The 19,367-nt window shown below is 42.6% G+C and overlaps 2 protein-coding genes across 2 annotated transcripts; both read left to right on the top strand.

The window, feature by feature from the left end:
* Positions 1-1,726: 1,726 nt before the first annotated feature.
* rcc1 (regulator of chromosome condensation 1) lies at positions 1,727-14,057 on the top strand. Its single transcript, XM_079503081.1, has 10 exons — positions 1,727-1,810; positions 4,112-4,210; positions 5,115-5,302; positions 5,514-5,693; positions 6,464-6,560; positions 8,081-8,203; positions 8,724-8,864; positions 9,776-9,895; positions 10,911-11,063; positions 12,461-14,057. The coding sequence occupies exons 2-10, from the start codon at positions 4,126-4,128 to the stop codon at positions 12,634-12,636; spliced, it is 1,263 nt and encodes a 420-aa protein (XP_079359207.1). The 5' UTR covers positions 1,727-1,810; positions 4,112-4,125; the 3' UTR covers positions 12,637-14,057.
* A 3,338-nt stretch (positions 14,058-17,395) lies between these two features.
* On the top strand, positions 17,396-19,027 carry LOC306924344 (stress-induced-phosphoprotein 1-like; the record flags this gene model as incomplete). Its single annotated transcript, XM_079502836.1, has 1 exon — positions 17,396-19,027. The coding sequence occupies exon 1, from the start codon at positions 17,411-17,413 to the stop codon at positions 19,025-19,027; it is 1,617 nt and encodes a 538-aa protein (XP_079358962.1). The 5' UTR covers positions 17,396-17,410.
* Between the last annotated feature and the right edge of the window lie 340 nt (positions 19,028-19,367).

The raw sequence follows: 19,367 nt of genomic DNA, 5'->3' as shown, positions 1-19,367 counted from the left end.
AGATATACAAACTAATAATGTGCTGCAATGCGGCATGTTGTGAGCTAGTAGATTTTTGCTGTTTTGTTGTTGTTTTTAATCTGATTTAAGTGATTAACGGTCCTGGTTTGGGGTTTTGAAAAATTCTGGTCATCCTAGTCCAGCCAGAAGCAGAGGGGATAGGAACATGTCAGAGACGGATGAATGAACCACACAATTGAACAGGCTTAGCTTCCTCTCACAGGAGTCACAGAGTGTTAAAATGAAAGTAAATCAACCAAAGCCTATTTTCCTAGACCACAAATAAAAGGAAACGCTATCACAAATGCAAGGGACAAAAACAAAAAGCAAAATGCTATTGCCAGGAAATCACCCCTGAGCTATATCTCTGAGAAATATGGGAGGGATGTATACAACATGAAAATGTGAGGTTTCGGCGACACCTGCTGACAAGGTCATGCCATAACATGGAGGTACATGATATTGGTATCTTTACTTGGAGACTTCAAGAATAAGAGACATTCAGTACAACAAACTTGATCACAAAAACTCAACAACCATTCAATACATGACATGCATCAATATAGATTCCAGAACTGGGCTGTAAAAGCAGAGAACATGAACTTGTATAAGATTTGTAAAAGTCAGGTCTTTTACCATTTCAAAAAAACAATAATAAAGACTGTCTATTTTAATATTTTCTCCAGTTTGAAAAATAATGTTTACACCATCTGTTGCCTAACCATGATGATCGAGAAATGAATCCTTCCTGCAGTATATGAATGATATATTACATTTAATATAAAAACATTCAACAATTCATATTTTTGTCATTACCAGCCAAGATGCCCAGACAGCTATGCCAGCAACCTGGCAGTTAAATCAAAAACGTGTTTTAACTATGGCTGACCCCTTATTTGACCCCTTGTTCGTACAGCCGTACAAACAAGGGGTCTCTTCTCTTTTTCCACAAAATAAATGTACACATAGTAGGCTACCTGCTGAGATATATATTAAGGTGTACACATACGTAATACACTATAATGCACACATAATTCACATAAGGAATACATATTCCAATCCACTTCTTCTGACCCCCCTACCTCTCTCTCACGTCACCTGGGCCAAGTGGCATGGCTTGTGACGCTTGACCACCACCCGGTACAGGCTACAGAGTACAGACAGCTTGTTAATGGGAGGACAGGACACATTGATGGGGCAGTGATTGTGACATATTACTGTAGGTGTAGATCATGTAGTTGTAGATCAACTAACTTGGTCTGGTGGGAATATCTAGACTGTATTAGGGTTGGAGCTATAGGTGCGTCACCGGAGTCACTGGAGGACGTCATCATTACGTTATCATGACGTAATTTGGCTTGCTGGGGTAGGTCTACAGTAGTTGTGCGGCTGTGCCAATTCATCTGCTGCTTTCTGGTGCTGCTGTCTGTCGAGGTGCACGTGCAATAAGGACCAAGGAGGTGATGTTTTGAATTATATTTTGTATGTTAACCATAACCATAACATGCATATACGTTTACGTTGTGTATGGCCTGATATGTCGTATTTATAATATTGCTTGATTTAATTAATTTACATTTGATCTATTCTGAAGTATTTGGTTTACGTGAATATATTTTTATTTTCACACACAGTCACGCACGCACACACGTACGGGGGTACACACGCACGCGCGCAAGAAGGGGGAGGTTCCATAGGGGAGGTTCTCATAAAAACGCGCGTGGTCAGCAGCAGTGCATGCCGGGAAGGGAAGCCTCAGCACGTACAGAGTACAGACTGCACTGACACATAACAAACACAACTGTCCCAGGTAAGAACAAACACACAAACTACTACACACCACCACAACTATTCAACCCGCTTCATCCAAATGCTATGTTTCGATTTGCCGTTTCATTCATTAATGTATTCATTCATTCATTCCGGTCTCATCAAGCTAGCAAGCTAACTTAGCCGTTAGCATCGCGTGTAACCACTGAACACATGACGTTAGCTCATGTTACCTCGTTAGCCTGAATAACGGTTGTTCTAATGACAAGTGACAACTCTGGTCAATAATGTGGGGACACTTGACACTATGTTTATGTTCGGAATGGACCGACCACAACGTATCTTTAACTGTAGCTGTTAAACTTTCACTAGCCATTGAACAGGAGTCCTTCTACACTGTGAAATCCTTAGTGTTAATTTAACTCTGAGAGTGTACAAATGGAGAGTCCATTTGACATGACAAGCACAGTCACATTGGACAGACCAGATGCGTTGCTTTGAATCCAGTCAGTGTCCTGGCCATAGAGGGCTCCAGCACAAGTGCAAATTTTCCCCACACCTGTCAAATGTCAGTTACAAATGGACATGTGTTGTGTACACTTTGGACTAGAGTTAGCTATAGAGCACCGAAGTCTGACGTCAATTTCAGTAGACGGCGCCAGTGCACAGGTTAATGTATTTTTTGTATTTGCATTGAAATCCCCATAGGGGGATTTTAGGTAGTTTCATATAAGAACTGTACTGCAATGTCGCTGCTAATATACGTTGTCAGTTTCATACGCAATATGACATTTCTGGCCGATATCGATATGATGATCGACTAATTGCCCATCGCTGGTTTATAGTACAGTTTGTTGTTGGTTACTTTTGATGCAGTTGTGGTCTTTTCTCTTTTTTGAAATATTAAACCTGTTAAAATTGTCACTTCACTGTCATCTGGAGACCACCCTGGGTGTCCCGACCCACATGTTGAGAATAGAGACTGACACAGGAGTGGATTTTCCGTCCGGTCCCATGCCACTCACACAGAAAAAATCCCATCCCGTCCCAATCATGGACCAGAGTAAAAAAAAAAAGAAATCACACCTGTGAAGTGATCGGTGCAACTGTACCGTGTGGGGGTCCCGGGGCGGTCCCCGCAACATCCAGACCCCCAGGAATGCACCCAGGGGGAGCGGCCCAATTCCGGCGAGCCATCCGACGTCCGAATCGGTCGAGAAATTACAGTTACCGTTGCAGCTTTTCGTGCTCGGACATACATACAGAGTCACAGGGACAGACATAACTGCCCGCTCCCGTTGACTTTTCCCTGTCCCAATCCTGGGATTAATACAAAAATGAATCCCATCCCACGGGAATCCTGAAAAAAGTCATCCACTAGTCTAGAGAACCCCTGCTCTAGTGTTACAAGGGGCCCGTCTGGCGGGGGTCCATTTGGTTCCATTAAAGGGGAATACCACTCATTTTACTATGTCATTAATATACCTTAGAGGTGTTGTGTGGAAATAATAAAAAAGTCCCCCTATTCTGTGTTTCCCAGAAAAATCATTAACAAAAGAATCATTAACATTCATTAAATCACAATGACATCATCAAGATGTGATTCACCATGTTAATGATTTTTTTTCAGACCTCCAGTTCTAGGAAACACAGAATGGGGGGACTTTTTTATTATTTCCACACAACAGCTCTAAGGTATATTAATGACATAGTAAAATGTTGAAAATGAGTGGAATGCCCCTTTAACAGAACACTGGGTGTTTCTTTCTGCAGTGCAGTTCCTTACTAAACGGCTGCCTACATGGTCCAAGACACCATGGAAGGAAGTGTCTCTCTGACTGGCAGCTGTTTCAGATGTTTACGTCATCTGGTCGGTCACTCACGCTGCCTCTGGGTCACCATTATATTTGTGGACACGTGTTATATAAACAGGTTCAGTCTATTAATGATGCCTGACTACACGCATCAAAATGTTTAAGCCTCTGTACCTTGCATGACATTTCCCCCACCATGTCTTGCAGTGGTTTAAAACAAACAAACAAATCGAAGAAATTCCACATAAATAAGAAGTAGTGAAAATGACTGATCTACAAGATTGCAACACGACGAGAAGCAATGTGTTGTGTGCTTGTAGATCTGCTATTTTCACTTGTTTGGGTCCCGGGCAAACGTTTAATCTCTTGGGTTACTGAAAAGTTTTGGAACCACTGCTTTAGACAGAGGCACTGACTAGTGATTAGATTGTGTTTTATGGGATTGTTTATTGTAGGTTGTTCAGGATAAAAGCGCCTGGAAAAATGCATACATTTGTGATTGATTGTTTTTTGTTTTTTTGCTCAAGGTTTCTTGCCAACAATGCCGCCTAAAAGGTCGTTAAGCAAGACTCCCAGAAAGAGAGCGGCTCCGTCAGATGATGAAGGGGGTCAGAAGAGAGTGAAGGGTAATGTTATTTATTTGTGCTTCAGACCTGCTCTGGGATGTGCATTTATACCTGTATTTATAATGTATCAATTCAAAAGTTTGTGTGCGTCTGTGTTTTAACTAACAAACTTGTCACATGTGTGAACAAAAATATTATGTATGTGCACCCCAAAATGAATGGAGTACAATAACCTCAGTCAGGTGTGATCAAAGGCCATTGAAAAGAAATTAGTCTTAAGGGCCTTGCAAACGGGGAGCGATAAAACGCGCCTATAGTTCATTTTCGATGAGACTTACGCAAGTGTATTTACGTGAGCCCGGTCCCGTAAATTTGTTGCCCACGTGCTTGTTACGTGCACATGCCTGCGACTGACCAGACCTGGATTCTGTTTAGATTTTTTTTTTACGCTTGCGTTCTTGCGCTACTCTCCAACAGACCTGGAGGAGACCTGTGTTGATCCAGGCAACAACGCCTGCGTTCCTCGCTCCCTGTTTGCAAGGCCATTAAAGAGATGTAAAAGCCTCAAGGGCAGGCTATTCCAGAGCCTAGGGGCTGTGGCAACAAAGGCATTTTAGCCTGGTTATCGGAACAATCTAGAGCAGCTTGTCGGCAGACCTCAATGCTCTGGCTGGAGAATATTCGTGCAAAAGTTCAGATAGATATGAGGGGGTCAGTCTGTGTAGAGATTTATAAACAAAATGCATTCTAAACTTGACAGGGAGCACCTTAAAATGCATTCTAAACTTACCAGGGAGCCAATGAAGAGCAGCTAGGGTTCTAGGGGGTCTCCAGCAAATTAGTTAACATAGCATCACAATCATCTAAACCACTTCATCCAGTTATCTGCTCTCTGGCTGGCTACATCTGCAATTTCTTTGAATGTTTTTTGTATAATTAAACATGCTTCCTGTGTACCAACCAGTTCATCACAGGAGTCACGGGAAGGAACCAGGAGAGGTTCTGGTGCTGGGCCAGGGCGACGTTGGACAGCTGGGCTTAGGAGAGAACACCATGGAGCGGAAGAAGCCGGCCCTGGTCACCCTGCCGGAAGGCGTGGTTCAAGTGGCAGCCGGGGGCATGCACACTGTGTGCCTCAGTGAAACCGGAAGTGTAAGCAATGAGTCATATATTGTTGTTACTGTCCGGCAGAAACCACCTATCTCCATATTCAAACTTGTTTGTGTTTTATTTCTTTGGTAAATGAACTCCCTATACTTGATCATATTGTTGTTGCTGTCAGGAACAAACCTTAAAAAAGCAGCACGTATGTACTGTACATTAGGTTAGACTTCCAGTATGACATTGTGCGTACTCTTTGTAGGTGTTCACGTTCGGCTGCAACGACGAGGGTGCCCTCGGTCGGGAGACGTCGGAGGAAGGCTCTGAATCGGTCCCGGGGAAGGTCGTCCTTGAGCACAAAGTGGTGCAGGTTTCTGCTGGCGACAGCCACACAGCTGCTCTCACAGAGGACGGAGCAGTCTACATCTGGGGCTCATTTAGAGTAAGGACTTAGCCTTTTGGCTCTTTGACTGCCAATATTGATTTAGTCGTATGCAGTGGGGTTTTTTATTTTGAAATTATATATTGAATTTTGTCTGTCTGCCGGTTCCATATTTGGAGCTCTAGATTAACCACACCCAAATAGGCCTGTCAAAATTATTACATAATTGCCTAATTGCAGTTATTTGAGATTCACAATTCTTTTTGAGTAATTGTCAATCGTGTTGACAAATGTTGAAAAATGTCAATACATTTTTCACAAATAGCAGAAATAGTTTATCTACAAGCTTTCAATATGTCACGAAGCGTGTTGTAAGCTTGTAGATCAACTATTTCTGCTATTTTTGAAAAATGTTTGGAAAGGAAAACAAAATTGTGTCAGCGTTTTTTTTTTTTTTAAAGTTATTTTTCATATGATCTGCCCTGTCCAAGTTGTGTTTACGAAGCCTAAAAGGCAAACAGAAATACAAATTGTAATGTTCAATGCAAAAAAAAAAATCAACCGTTAATCGCAATTAATCGTCAACTTAAATTTGTCACACTTCAATAGGTTAGTTAGATACCTCGTTAGTCCATATATGGAGTGTGAATATTCAGTGGGGAAACTAGCAATAATTACGTGAAGGTGAGCGAAAGCCTTCGTTACACAACCTGTTTATCGCAACTTTGGTCTTAACTTTGGGCTCTGCTTGTTCAAATTCAACTTGCCATGAAATGTCAAGTTTATCCCCTTGTGCTTAATTAAACATAGCAATGCTGTGCTTGTTTCAGGATAACAACGGCGTTATTGGTCTTTTGGAGCCAATGGAGAAATGTAGCCTTCCTGTTCATGTTCGCATCCAAGAGCCTGTTGTGAAGATTGCATCAGGTATGTGTCTCATGCTCCACTGGGCAATTAACCTAAAGTGTCATTTTTGTATGTCAACGAAGCAACATGGGGAAAGCGCATATATATATATATATATTTTTTTTTAATTAAGTCTGATGAACTACTACTACAGTGCTGTACGAAAATAGAAGATCTACAAGCTCACGACGCTTCGCAGTAAGTCGTGAGCTTGTAGATGTAGATCTGCTATTTTTGAGGACCATTTTATTTAAAGTGACTAGCAAATGAAGTTGCTGTTGAGTTGCTGAGTCACTTGTGTTCAGAAGTGATCTTCCATAACACCCTAAGGCCCTTTCTGAAACCAGTCCCTTGACTTGAAGTGCTCTCGGGAGGTTCCCTCGTCAGGAAGTGCCCCTCCAGCTGAATCAAGTTCCTTTGATTAGGGTGCTGGGTATAAAAAACTGTTTGGAAATACACTCGCCCTCCTTGTGCAGAAACAGGAAACAGACACCATTCGTTGCCATGGTTACCATCATGCAATTGTGCTACCTGTTATTTTGTTTGTACAGTTATATTGCATTGCATCGTGTATGTTTGTGTGACATGTGGATTTCATTAATATGGAAAAAGGAAATACAGCGTGACTGTCAAAAATGACAGTCACGCTGGTGTTTATAAATCATTGTGTTAAAAGTTGTTTTGTTTGTGTGGTTTCATTTATAGTTTTTTCATGGTGGGGTAAATAAAGAGCCCTTGTGAACATCAGTTGGAGCGTTGTCTATTCTGCATCAGATGAAGATTGTTTAGGAGGAGTTTATTTATCATTTATTTGTGGTGGTAGGCCTACTTACATTTGTAGGTCGCGGTTTCCATGCGGACAGAGAGCAGGGCTGCACAAGGCAATCGAGTCTAGATCAGCACAGACTCGCTCTTGAGGGCTTTATAAGCCACTTCCACTCGAGGCTGCTTGGTTTCGGACGACACTTAATATGGCGCAGCCTCGCGTGAACGCGCATATCGAGGGCAAGTGTGTAGAGCGAGTGGCGAGGAGCTGGTTTCAGAAAGGGGGTAATGGTCTGGGATATTCCATGACAGCAAAGGTTAAAGACTTACAGTATCTTATTTCTTCACCTGGTTGGCAGTGTGTAGAACGGCAGGAACAATGACTCAAACATCGGAATTTTACATTATTGTTTTGGAAAGGACGCTAGTGAGGGTGTTCCTTTTGCACTCTCAAATCGCATATTAGGACTTGCATTACATATTATTTTGCTTTCATCCATGAACAACCGTTTGTCTTGAAGACTCATGCGATGCAATGCACCAACTCCTGAATCGCTGCCCTCCACACTCCCCTATCTAACATCAGGGTCTTGAATTTTACAATGTTATTAGCTAAGCTGTCACGCTGCCATGCATATACGTAGGTGGTGCGCTTCTTGCCTTTGGGTTGGCTCTTGGCTGCCATAGTGTCTGTTTGCTTGCCACTCCGGGTGCCTGACGCAGTGGCCTTCCAGCCTCATTCCTCTCTCTCTGACCCCCCCCCCCCCCCCCCCCAGGTAATGACCATCTGGTAATGATGACTGTGAATGGGAACCTCTACACACTAGGCTGTGGAGAGCAGGGCCAGCTGGGAAGGGTGCCGGAGATGTTTACCGAGAGAGGAGGCAGAATGGGCCTGAGTAAGTTATGGCTCTTATCCAATACAATAACTAATTTCATGCCTTCTAGGCTGTTTCAGATGAGGCTCTCTACAACAGTGGTTCTCAACCCATTTCAGGCCGCAACACCCCAACATTATCATATTTGAACTGGGGACCCAGGACCCCCACCCTGACATGACCGATCTACAAGCTCACAACTTGCACAAATCACTTTTTGCTATAATGTTACCCTTTCATAGTCAAAAGATTTATAATGTGTCCTTTTAAGTCACAAGTGAGTGCACAGGAACTGTTTTATTTTAATGTCGAGGACCCCCAATTGACCTCCCGATTCTGAAGGTTTCATTTAGTTTCAAACTATCGGTCATTTAGCCAGCTTCGTTTGAGAACCACAGCCTTAAGGGGAGTAGGATGCTGGCGTCCTTTTAATCATGACATATACATTCAGTGTTTTGTGACATCATAATACCAACAGCCATGTACATCAAAAATCCATGTTTTGTGTAATATACTGTCTGTGTGTTTTGTTTGATTTCAGGCCGGCTGCTGACCCCTCAGGTTGTGAAGTTCAAAGGCAAGGTGCAGCTGGTGGATGCCTTCTGTGGAGCCTACTTCACCTTTGCCGTTTCAAAAGAAGGCCACGTGTACGGTTTTGGATTAGCAAATTACCACCAGCTTGGTGAGTGAGTCTGCCACAAAATGTTTCGGGGGTCGTTTGATTTGATTAGTGTATGTTGGGGAAATGGTCGCTACAGGAAAATATCGATGGCCCCTTTTTTTTCAATTCACTTGACCTCCATTGAGTTTGTTTACATCGTGTAGATAGATAAATATGGATGAAGTATGTGATCAAAGCAAGATGGTCTGGTTGTGAGAGGACGGTATTACACTCTGGAGAGATTGGCGCTAGGTTCCTGAATTTCAACATTACTGTGGATAAAAGGATGTTCATAATTGGAATATGTGTCCATTTCAAGAATATGGATATAAAGGTTCTCATTCAATTTACATGTAGATGTTACCATTGACCTCCTTGCATTCTATCCAGTTTATTTGTGACATTTACTTTTATAACCCTTGAGCCACATTCTGCAGGGAACATTTTCCAAAAATGGCAGATCTAAAGCTTGTGTTGTGAGCTTGCAGCTTGTAGATCAGCTATTTTTAAAAGATTGTTTTTTTTTAAATACATTTTAGACATAACTTGTGAAACGGGACATTCTGCATAATGACTTTTATACTCTACTCAAATAATTCTTTTCCATGCTGTATTGATGTGGTACCATAGGACGGATAACAGGCAAATATTGATCAAAATAACACATTATCTAATTCTGACTTATTGTAAATTAAGTAATGCATGTGTTTAACAATAAAACTCTACACTCCCAAGAGCTAAAGATCTATAAGGGTCCATTTAGTTTCATCTTGAATACCAAGACTTTTACCGAGTATTTCTCCATTGCAGTATTATATTGCAGTAGTATATATTGCAGTATATACTGTATTGATACTTTTACTTAAGTAAAAAATAAAAGGAGTAAATGGAGATGTCCACAATTTGATTGAATGTGTTTTTAATCGTGTCAGGCACACAGAGCATCAAGACGTGCTACTTCCCCGTGAAGCTGACCTGCTTCAAGAACTCTACAACGGCCTGGGTGGACTTCTCTGGGGGACAGCACCACACACTCTGCCTCAATGCTGAAGGTTGGCATCTCACCACAACCAACCATGACTAACGTCATATGTATACGCCAGTGCATGATGGCGTTTACGGTCTACAAGCTCTTCTTCGTGAATTGATGCTACTAGATGATATTACTTGGCGTCACACAAAATCCTATTACAGTGTTGCACAAAAGCATCCAAAGTTCGTGCTGCGTTTTGAGCTACTTTTCTGCCACTTTTCATTTCATATTTATTTCATTTTAGTTATCTTACATTTGCTATTTTTGTACTTGAAAGTCTGCATTAAAGCCTCTGTTGGCTGTATGTAGAACAGCAGGAACGTATACTGTAGGTTTAGAACTATAACACCTGAACATCATAATTCTGCTCATTGTGCCTAATTGTTTATGAAACAATCACACCCGTATGAAGTGAGGGGTGCTCTTATCCTCATACATCATCTCATTCCGGCCAATCACAATTTGCGTCCTCACTTTTGTCTTCAATGTTTATGTAATGTTTGTGTTTACACGCACCCTCAAAGCTAGATATAGGAGGGGCTAGTGCCCCTCAACAATGGCTCCTCCTTTTCACTCCAAACAAAATCTTTCATTCGTGAGATATTTTTTTTCTTCTTAAATCCAGTGGTTTTCAACCCTTTTATATCTAGGTCAATTATTTATTTGGCATTTGAGCAATGGACCATATAGCCTCTCAGACCCAAAACGTAGAATATTTTGTTGTCGTTGGGTAAGATTTTGTCCACAATTCCATGCTGTATTGATGTGGTACCATAGGACGGATAACAGGCAAATATTGATCAAAATAACACATTCTCTAATTCTGACTTAATGTAAATTAAGTAATGCATGTGTTTAACAATACAACTCTTTACACTCCCAAGAGCTAAAGATCTATAAGGGTCCATTTAGTTGCCAACTTGCAAATTTAGCTTGGGACCACTTGGAACCCCCTCGAGGACCACTGGTGGTCCCCAGACCAGTGGTCGAGAGTGGAACAACTGCTTTAATCCATGCTGCTGTGTTGTTTCCAGGGCAGGTGTACAGCCTGGGCAGGTCGGAGTACGGTCGTCTAGGGCTGGGCCAAGGAGCTGAGGAGACGGATGTGCCCACAGCCCTGACTGGCATGGAGCTGGCCAGCGGAGTGTGTTGTGGAGCCTCCGTCAGCTTCGCTGTCACCAGAGAAGGTGAGCAGTTACACATAGATTCAGCCTCTCAGTAGGGTTGGCATCCGGAACTGGGGGAACCTGATCCAACATTGAGGAACCAGAATCGGTTCCATCACATTTTTAACAGTTTCTAATTGTACTGTCAGAACTGGTATGTGGACTTCACGTCTGCTATGCAATTACAATAAGTGGTTCTCTAATGTTTGCATTTCAAGGACCACCATAACTCTTGAGTGTGCAAATGGGCCGACCCTTATCTCAAATACGTTTATAAATGTACCCCCCCCCCCCCCCCCCCCCCCTGGGATCTGTTCTTGCCAGCTACGTTTATAAGCGTAGACAAACGTATACTGTATGAACGTGCCGTCCGTCTGTTTACCTTTTAGCATTGCTCCGGGTAGTATAGCCCTCCTCCTTCACCAGCAGCAATGTTTTTTTTTTTTTTTTAAGCTCTGTTGAGCCTCTGTTATAACCCGATTTTCAAAGCGCCGTGTATCCAAAGGTTAGAGAGCTGTCCATGGTGAGCCGGCGCGCACCCGACGATCACAAATCATTTGTGATTTTTGTATCTCATCGCTGAGAAAATGTAGCTGGTTGTACTGCTAGCTAAAGGCTGTGGGCTGTGTTGTGTCGTTCCACTTCCGGAAGCCCCCACCTTCCTGTTTAACCCGGAAACAAATCAATCTCCGTAGCATTGGAGTGAACCAGCGGCAGAGAAGCAGTCAAAGTTTTTGAACACTAGATGGCAGTAAAGAAGTTAAGGGTCCACTTGGAACCCCCCTCTAAAGTCACCATAACTGATTTCAGTCAATGCTTCAATGGAAGCATGCCATGCACCAAAAATAGGCAATCTACCACCTGTAAGCTTGTAGATTTTCGGTTACTCGTTATTTTAATATTAATAGTATTCAAAGTGGTCAAACTAGCAACAGAATGCATGTTCAGTTGTCCAAGAAATCCCAATGATCTCAGATGTTTCATAAATGCAAAGGTTAACCCTCTGGCATTTGGCATTTGGTTTTAAAATACAAAATTACTATCCTCTTGTCAGTGCTGGTATGGCTGACTTTAACATCAATCTGCAATTTCTTAACTGGAGACACACACACACACACACACACACTTTTTCATTACGTCGGGCACTTAACCCGCCTACACACCTGTCGCCTGTAGGTGTGCGAAAGACTTGCTTTTTAACACTAAATTTGAAGCTGATAAATGGAGTAGACTCCTGCTATTTCTATAGCACTAAATACTACCTTTAACAAAAATAGCACTTCCAGCTTAAAAAAAGGGGATAAAATCATACCGTTAACCCAGAATTCTGTATTGAATCTTGAGTTGAGTGAATGGTTGCATCCCTGCTGTGTGTACGTACATGTCCACTGACGTGGTGGCTGTGTGTTCTCTCCCAGGGGCTGTGTACGCCTGGGGCATGGGCACCAACCTCCAGCTGGGCACAGGTGAGGAAGAAGACGAATGGGCCCCCGTGAAGATGACTGGCAAACAGCTTGAGAGCCGCATGGTACTGGCAGCGTCCAGCGGCGGGCAGCACACCGTTCTTCTGGCCAAAAGCAAACAGGAGAGCTGATGACGAAGACAAGGACTTTGACCTACTGTAACCGGGGAGTGTGGGGGGGGGAACGGCTGAACACAGGTCTAATTTGGCCATAATACCGTGAGGTTTGAATCCCACCACTGCTTCTGAAATGTGTTAGGCTTCGTACACACATATCAGACAAACATGCTCTGTGCTGTCTGTGTTTCATGGCCGCCTCAATGCTTTTCCAATGGAAGTCACGTGGTTTGACCAAACAGTTGTGTGTGATGGGGGGAGGGGGGGGGGCAATCAAACAAGTGTTTGGTCAAACCACATGACTTCCATTGGAAAAGCATTGGGGCGGCCATGAAACACAGACAGGGCACAGCACAGCACAGTTGTTCTTTATGTGTGTACGAAGCCTTAGGCCTCGCTCACACATTCGAAACGGAGTCAAAATGCGTGTTCTGGGGGGAGAGGGGGACAGAGCAGCTCACAATTCATTTTCAATGGGAGTCACGTGGTTTTGACGAACAGCCTTGCTTGATGTTTTTGACAGAACAGCTCTGCTCGATGGGGCGGGCAGAACAGAGCCATCAAGCAAGGCTGTTCGTCAAAGCCACGTGACTCCCATTGAAAATGAATTGCAAGCTGTTCAACCCCCTCTCCCCAAAACAGAGACAGAACACGCATTCTGTCTCTGTTTCGAATGTGTAAGCGAGGCCACACAACCTGTGGAATACCTCTGCAGGAACAGATCACTGGAACAACAGGTTGGACATTTCTTTTATATAAAAAAAAAAAGATTGGTATTTGTGAGAAGATGACCATTGGTCATTGCTGTCGGGGCAGAAACCTATCTCCATATTTTAACTTTTAGTGTTTTTTTAACAAATTAATGCCTGTACTACTTGATTGTACTTCGGCATCACACAAAAGCATCTAAAGTTGATGCTTTTGTATTTGAATCCTGAAAACAGTTCTGGACACATGAGGTTTCCACCCGACAGACGAGATGACAAAACGATAAATGTTCTTCTGAGGATGTTCCGTTACGATGACACGCCCATCTTCCCCTCCACTGCAAGCGCCGCCTCGGTGCGAGGGGGCGGGACGTCCTGTGCTGAGCCAAGTGAGGATGTATGGTTGGGCTTTGGAACGGGGTGGGTTGTCGGGTCCCACCCACTTTTATGTTTTCTGTACATGGTGACAAAATGAGAGATCTATTTTTTCTAAATCTTAGGTTTTTGGACATTTGCTTTTCTTTTCCTTGTAATAATTGTTTGCAATAAGCGCTTAATTGGGACAGGAGGAGGCATGCCTGTATTTTGTATCTTTTGAAACGTATTCTCGCTAGCTCAGGTTGATCGACTCTTTAACATTTACACAGGTCCCGAGCTATGAAGAGGATGCAGTTAAAAAAAAGATGATTGGTCTAACATTTTACAGTCAAATAAAAGTTTTTAAAATCTGTTGGTGTCAGAATGTGTTTTAGAATGTGATGTTTTTTATTCCAGGTGTTGGATACAAGCTAAGTCAGTGGTTCTCACAGCGGTCCACAGCAAAATGTGTTAACCACTTTATCCATCATTTCATACATTGGATATTAAAAAAATAGCAATACAAGCTCGCAGCACGGCACAGTGGTGCTCTGTGCGCTTGTACATACACTATTTTTAATATATATTTTGTTTTTTAAACAGCGTTTTGAATAACTAAATGAGAAAAAGAGGTTTGCTCATCAATGGTTTTCAGTGGAGTGCTAAACCCAAATCCAGCTACTTTTTTTTTTTTTTTTTTGTGTGTGTGTGTGTGTGTGTGGTGCAAACCACTCCAACAACTGGCTTTGTACCCGTGTACCCGTGTGTTTGTACCAAAAAACGAGCATGGTTGCTATGGTTAGCACAATAAATGTAGTTGCACCACTCAGTTCACACGGGTGTGATTTTTAATAACATTTTGAATGATCTAGATATGGGGGGTCCTTGACACAAATGTTTTGAGAACCACTGAGCTAAAGCAAAGGTTCATAGGTCACCTGTGAAACCTGGAGAGCAGTATGTTGTTACTGTTGTGCAGAAACCTCTGTCTCCTTATTTCAACTTTTCATGTTTGGGGTTTTATTTCCACCATAAATAATGCCCCACTTTGTCATACAAGTGTCACACAAAAATAGTCACAAGCTGAGTTGTCAGCTTGTGAAATCTTTTTTTAACGTTTTCCTTTTGAATCCTGGAAAGTGTCCATTTTGGACAGGTTTCCATACAAAGATGTATTTGTATGCAGATTGGTTGAAATGAGGGACACACTTTCTTTATTCACCTTTGTTCACGTGTTCTTTGTACACCCACCATGTTGTGTCTAGCACACAGCTGTTGGAGGAGCACTCGAAAAACTTCATTTCATGATTCTGTATTTGCTAGTCATAAAAATAAAGGCCTATTTTCAGCTCTGCTTTTGCTTTTATTTGGTGGAAAGCAGATGGCAATTATAGGTGCTTGTTAGTGGTGGTGACAGGTATAGACGCCTTCATGGGTTTAAATCGTTTTGCTAAAAATATACACAATTAAAACACCCACCAAAGTACTGGGTAAGCTAATTCTAGATTTTAATAGAAAGCAATGTCCTCCACACTTGTGGAATGCACATGTTTGTATATGATTTTGTGTGTGTCCATATAAGCTATTTGCCCACTGAATCCAGCTCATCCAGGTGCCTGCATGTGTGTGCAACTGTGCATTAGCACCCTGATTTATAATGTTTGATGTATTATCTTGTGACTGTATTTTATGTATTGTAACCTCGGCTACTGAAAATGAGGGCTTGCCCTCAACTGTATTCCGAGTATAAATAAAGGTGAGAAAGAAAGGTCCAGTTGGACCAGGTGAGGTGAATCAGATATTTGGGGGTTTAAGGAGCCTAGGGGATGAAACTGGCACTGCCCTTTGGGCCTTATTTTCGCCGGTGCTTTACTCCTTATCCCTAAACTTATTATTATATTTATTACTATTTTGAAAAATATTTTAAAATTCTTCAAATAGCCAATCTACATTGACACATTGGGAGCTTGTTGATTGGCTATTTGAACTATTTCAAAATGTTTTTCAAAATGGTAAAAAAAAAAGGGAAAGAAGTGTGTTTTGAAGAAAATTAAAAATGGCGGAAAATCTATCCTGACGCAAATGGGCGTGGCCTATATGGGGAGATGCGTCATGACCCAATGAATCCAGGGAAAAGTTATTTAGATTTTACGACCTACGGTTCAAGAGGTATAAGCCAAAACATAAAGTGGGCTTCCCCATTATAAGTCTATGGAGAACTAATTAATGAATCATCAATTAAACTATACAACGGATCTCTTAGCAATGAGCAAGCACACGATTCCCGATGAAGCCGGTCGATTTGACATATGGCTCGAGTGTGTGCGGCAAAAACTGTGGGAGGAGTAGTGCGGCAAAGTATCCAAATTTACAATAACAATAGTCTGGTTGGGCAACCACACTAAATATTGGTTAAAAAGATGGTTGAATATATTTAACACCTAAATGTAGCGTACAGGGGGAAAAACATTAGTTTGTTAGTGTAGTTCATTTCTAGGGGAGCTGTGGGGGAAAAGCAGTGCACAAAAAACGTTCCAGGATGTGATTTGTTAAAAAGTTAAAAAGTTCCAGGAAGTGAGGTACCAGGAACGGCTATAAAAGTTCCAGGAAGTGAACCGGGCCAGCCGGCCAGGGGTTCCATTTTAACCATGAAAGAGTGTTTGTTGTGGTTTGACAAAGAGACTCTTTAAGCCTACATTGTAATCTAAATCAGAACTTTGAACCATTGAATAGTAGTCATTAAACTTGTTTAATACCTAAATAAGCAAAGCTTGGTCGAAGTTAAGAAGATATTCTGATGGTGGATATTATGAACTGAAACAAATGAACAAAGAAATCTCCTGGGCCTACAGGGTTCCGAAAGGGGCTACTAGGACCACCTGACAGTTCTATTTCTATTTATGCAATGCACCTTGAGGATTACCAGATTTTTGGATATTACTGGATTGTCTTTCATGAACTGAAGAAGAGAGGTATTTATTCATTAGTATTTTGAACTTCAAGGCACTGATTGCTTAGTTGAACTGAATTGTCAAATTTAATTAATTTGGGGACAAAATATTGCACTTTAATTTAAAAAGCAACAGTTTTTTGTTTTCCTTGTGGTCTGCATTGATAAGTGTTTAATTAGTCTACAGACTAGTAGAAATAATTACTGATTCAGGTAGAGGCCTTATTTGTTTAATGAACTCAGATAATGACTCAATAATATGCTAATGGTTCTGATTATTACAGCGCTATCATCAGTGTTCTGTAAATTCATATTTTGTGTCAGATTACACAATATTTTACATTATATGTTGGATTCATTTTCAGAGTAAAATATTGTACTTTTACTCCACTACAATTATTAGACAACTTTATAATTGGTTTTCCATCATCAAAATAAAAGGAGAAAATATGTCAGAAATAAACAATTTCACTTTGTGGGAATGCTTCGCCAAAGTATTCTGGGACTGAGATTCAAACCTTTTGAACTGAAAATATTCAGTTAATTTCAATCTGATGCAAGGAGATCATTGTCTAAATCCTCAAACATTATGAATCATCAAGAATGCATCAAGCTAAGAAAATACACATCCCTATAGAGGAAAGAAACCCCTCCATTTTGGTTTGGCCCAATGACGTCAGCCATGGTGTCAGCCATGGCGTCAGCCATGACATCACCAACTCCTATTTAAGGATAGAAATGCTTGGCGTTATGTTTAGTTTGAGGTAAGCACGTTATGGCTTCAGAGTTGAAGGAGCAGGGCAACAAGGCCCTGAATGCAGGGAACTTTGACCAGGCAATAAGCTGCTACACTCAAGCCGTGGCCCTCGACCCATCCAGCCACATCCTCTTCAGTAACCGCTCAGCCGCGTATGCCAATAAAAAAGACTACAAGAACGCTCTCAAGGATGCCTGTCAGATCATCAAGATCAAACCTGACTGGTGGAAAGGTTACTCCCGGAAAGCAGTGGCCCTGGAGTTCATGGGGAGGCTGGAGGACGCCAGAGTGGCATACCGAGATGGACTCGGACAAGAACCAAACAATCAGCAGCTGAAGGAGGGACTGAAGAATGTTGAGACTCGGCTAGCTGAGACGAGAAAGGGCTCAAACCCCTTCGATACACCGGACCTCTATGTGAAGCTGGAGGCTGACCCTCGAACACGGGAGCTGTTGTCAGATCCAAACTACAGGGATCTACTGGAGCAGCTCAGGAAGATGAAGCTGGCCGACTTCGGCACCAGGTTGCAAGACCCCCGAGTGAAGACCACGCTGATGGTGCTGCTGGGGATCAAAGCAGAGGACAAGCCCTCCCCGCCGCCCCCCAAACACAAAGACAGTCAGCCACCGCCCCCCCCTCCCAAGGAGGATCTGCCCGAGAACAAGAGAAAGGCGCTGATGGAAAAAGAGCTTGGGAACGCCGCGTACAAGAAGAAGGACTTCGATACAGCACTGCAACACTATGAAGTGGCGATAAATCATGACCCGACCGACATGAAGTACATTTCAAATCAGGCGGCGGTGCACTTTGAGAAGGGCGATATGGAGAAGTGCAGAGAGCTGTGTGAGAAGGCCATTGACGTGGGCAGAGAAAACCGAGAGGACTTCCGGGAGATTGCCAAAGCCCTGGCTAGAATCGGCAACTCTTACTTCAAGCAGGAGAGATACGCAGAGGCGACTCAGTATTATAACAAGAGTCTAACAGAGCATCGCACCCCAGCCGTTCTGAAGAAGTGTCAGCAGGCGGAGAAGATTGTGAAGGAACAGGAGAAACAGGCCTACATCAACCCTGACCTGGCTCTGGAAGAGAAGAACAAGGGAAACGAAGTCTTCCTAAAAGGAAATTATCCTCTGGCCCTGAAACATTACTCCGAGGCTATCAAGAGAAACCCAAGCGATGCCAAGCTGTTTAGCAACAGAGCCGCCTGCTACACAAAACTGTGCGAGTTCCCGCTTGCCTTGAAGGACTGCGAAGACTGCATCACACTCGACCCCGCCTTCATCAAAGGCTACATGCGCAAGGCTGGCGTCTTGGAAGCCATGAAAGAGTATTCCAAAGCCATGGAAGCCTACCACAAGACCCTGGAGCTGGACTCGTCCTCAAAGGAAGCCAAGGAGGGCATCGATCGGTGTGCCATGAGCCAGGCGGCGAGGAACGACACCCCCGAGGAGGTGCAGCGCAGGGCCGAGTCCAACCCGGAGGTGCAGCAGATCATGAGTGACCCGGCCATGCGTATGATCCTGGACCAGATGCAGAAGGACCCTAAGGCCATCAGAGATCACTTAAATAATCCAGATATCGCTCAGAAGATTAAAAAGCTAATGGATGTGGGAATAATATCCATGCGGAGATGAGGGGGAAGAAGACTGAAGGAAAAATAAAGAGTTGAACAAAATGCCATTCACTTAAAGCACCCCCTTCTGATATACTGTCGCTTCGGACTTTAACCTTTTACATTATGACTGATGCTCGTCTTTTGAAGGAAAAAAAACAAAACAAAAAGAAAAAATATTGATAGATCCTCAACCTCCATGTCCTCTTCACATCTAAGGTGTACAATCAACCACAATGTCAAAGGAAAAAAATCATTGTTTAAAAATAAAAAAGGTGTTCATTGTTCTTATGATTCCAATAGTTCTCTTTGAGGCCGTTGAACGTGCACATGAAACAAAAATAAGGAATGTGCCTTCTGTA

This window comes from Electrona antarctica, assembly GCF_951216825.1.
Source record: "Electrona antarctica genome assembly, chromosome: 6".
NCBI lineage: Eukaryota > Metazoa > Chordata > Actinopteri > Myctophiformes > Myctophidae > Electrona > Electrona antarctica.
This window is presented reverse-complemented; position numbering and strand designations above follow the sequence as displayed.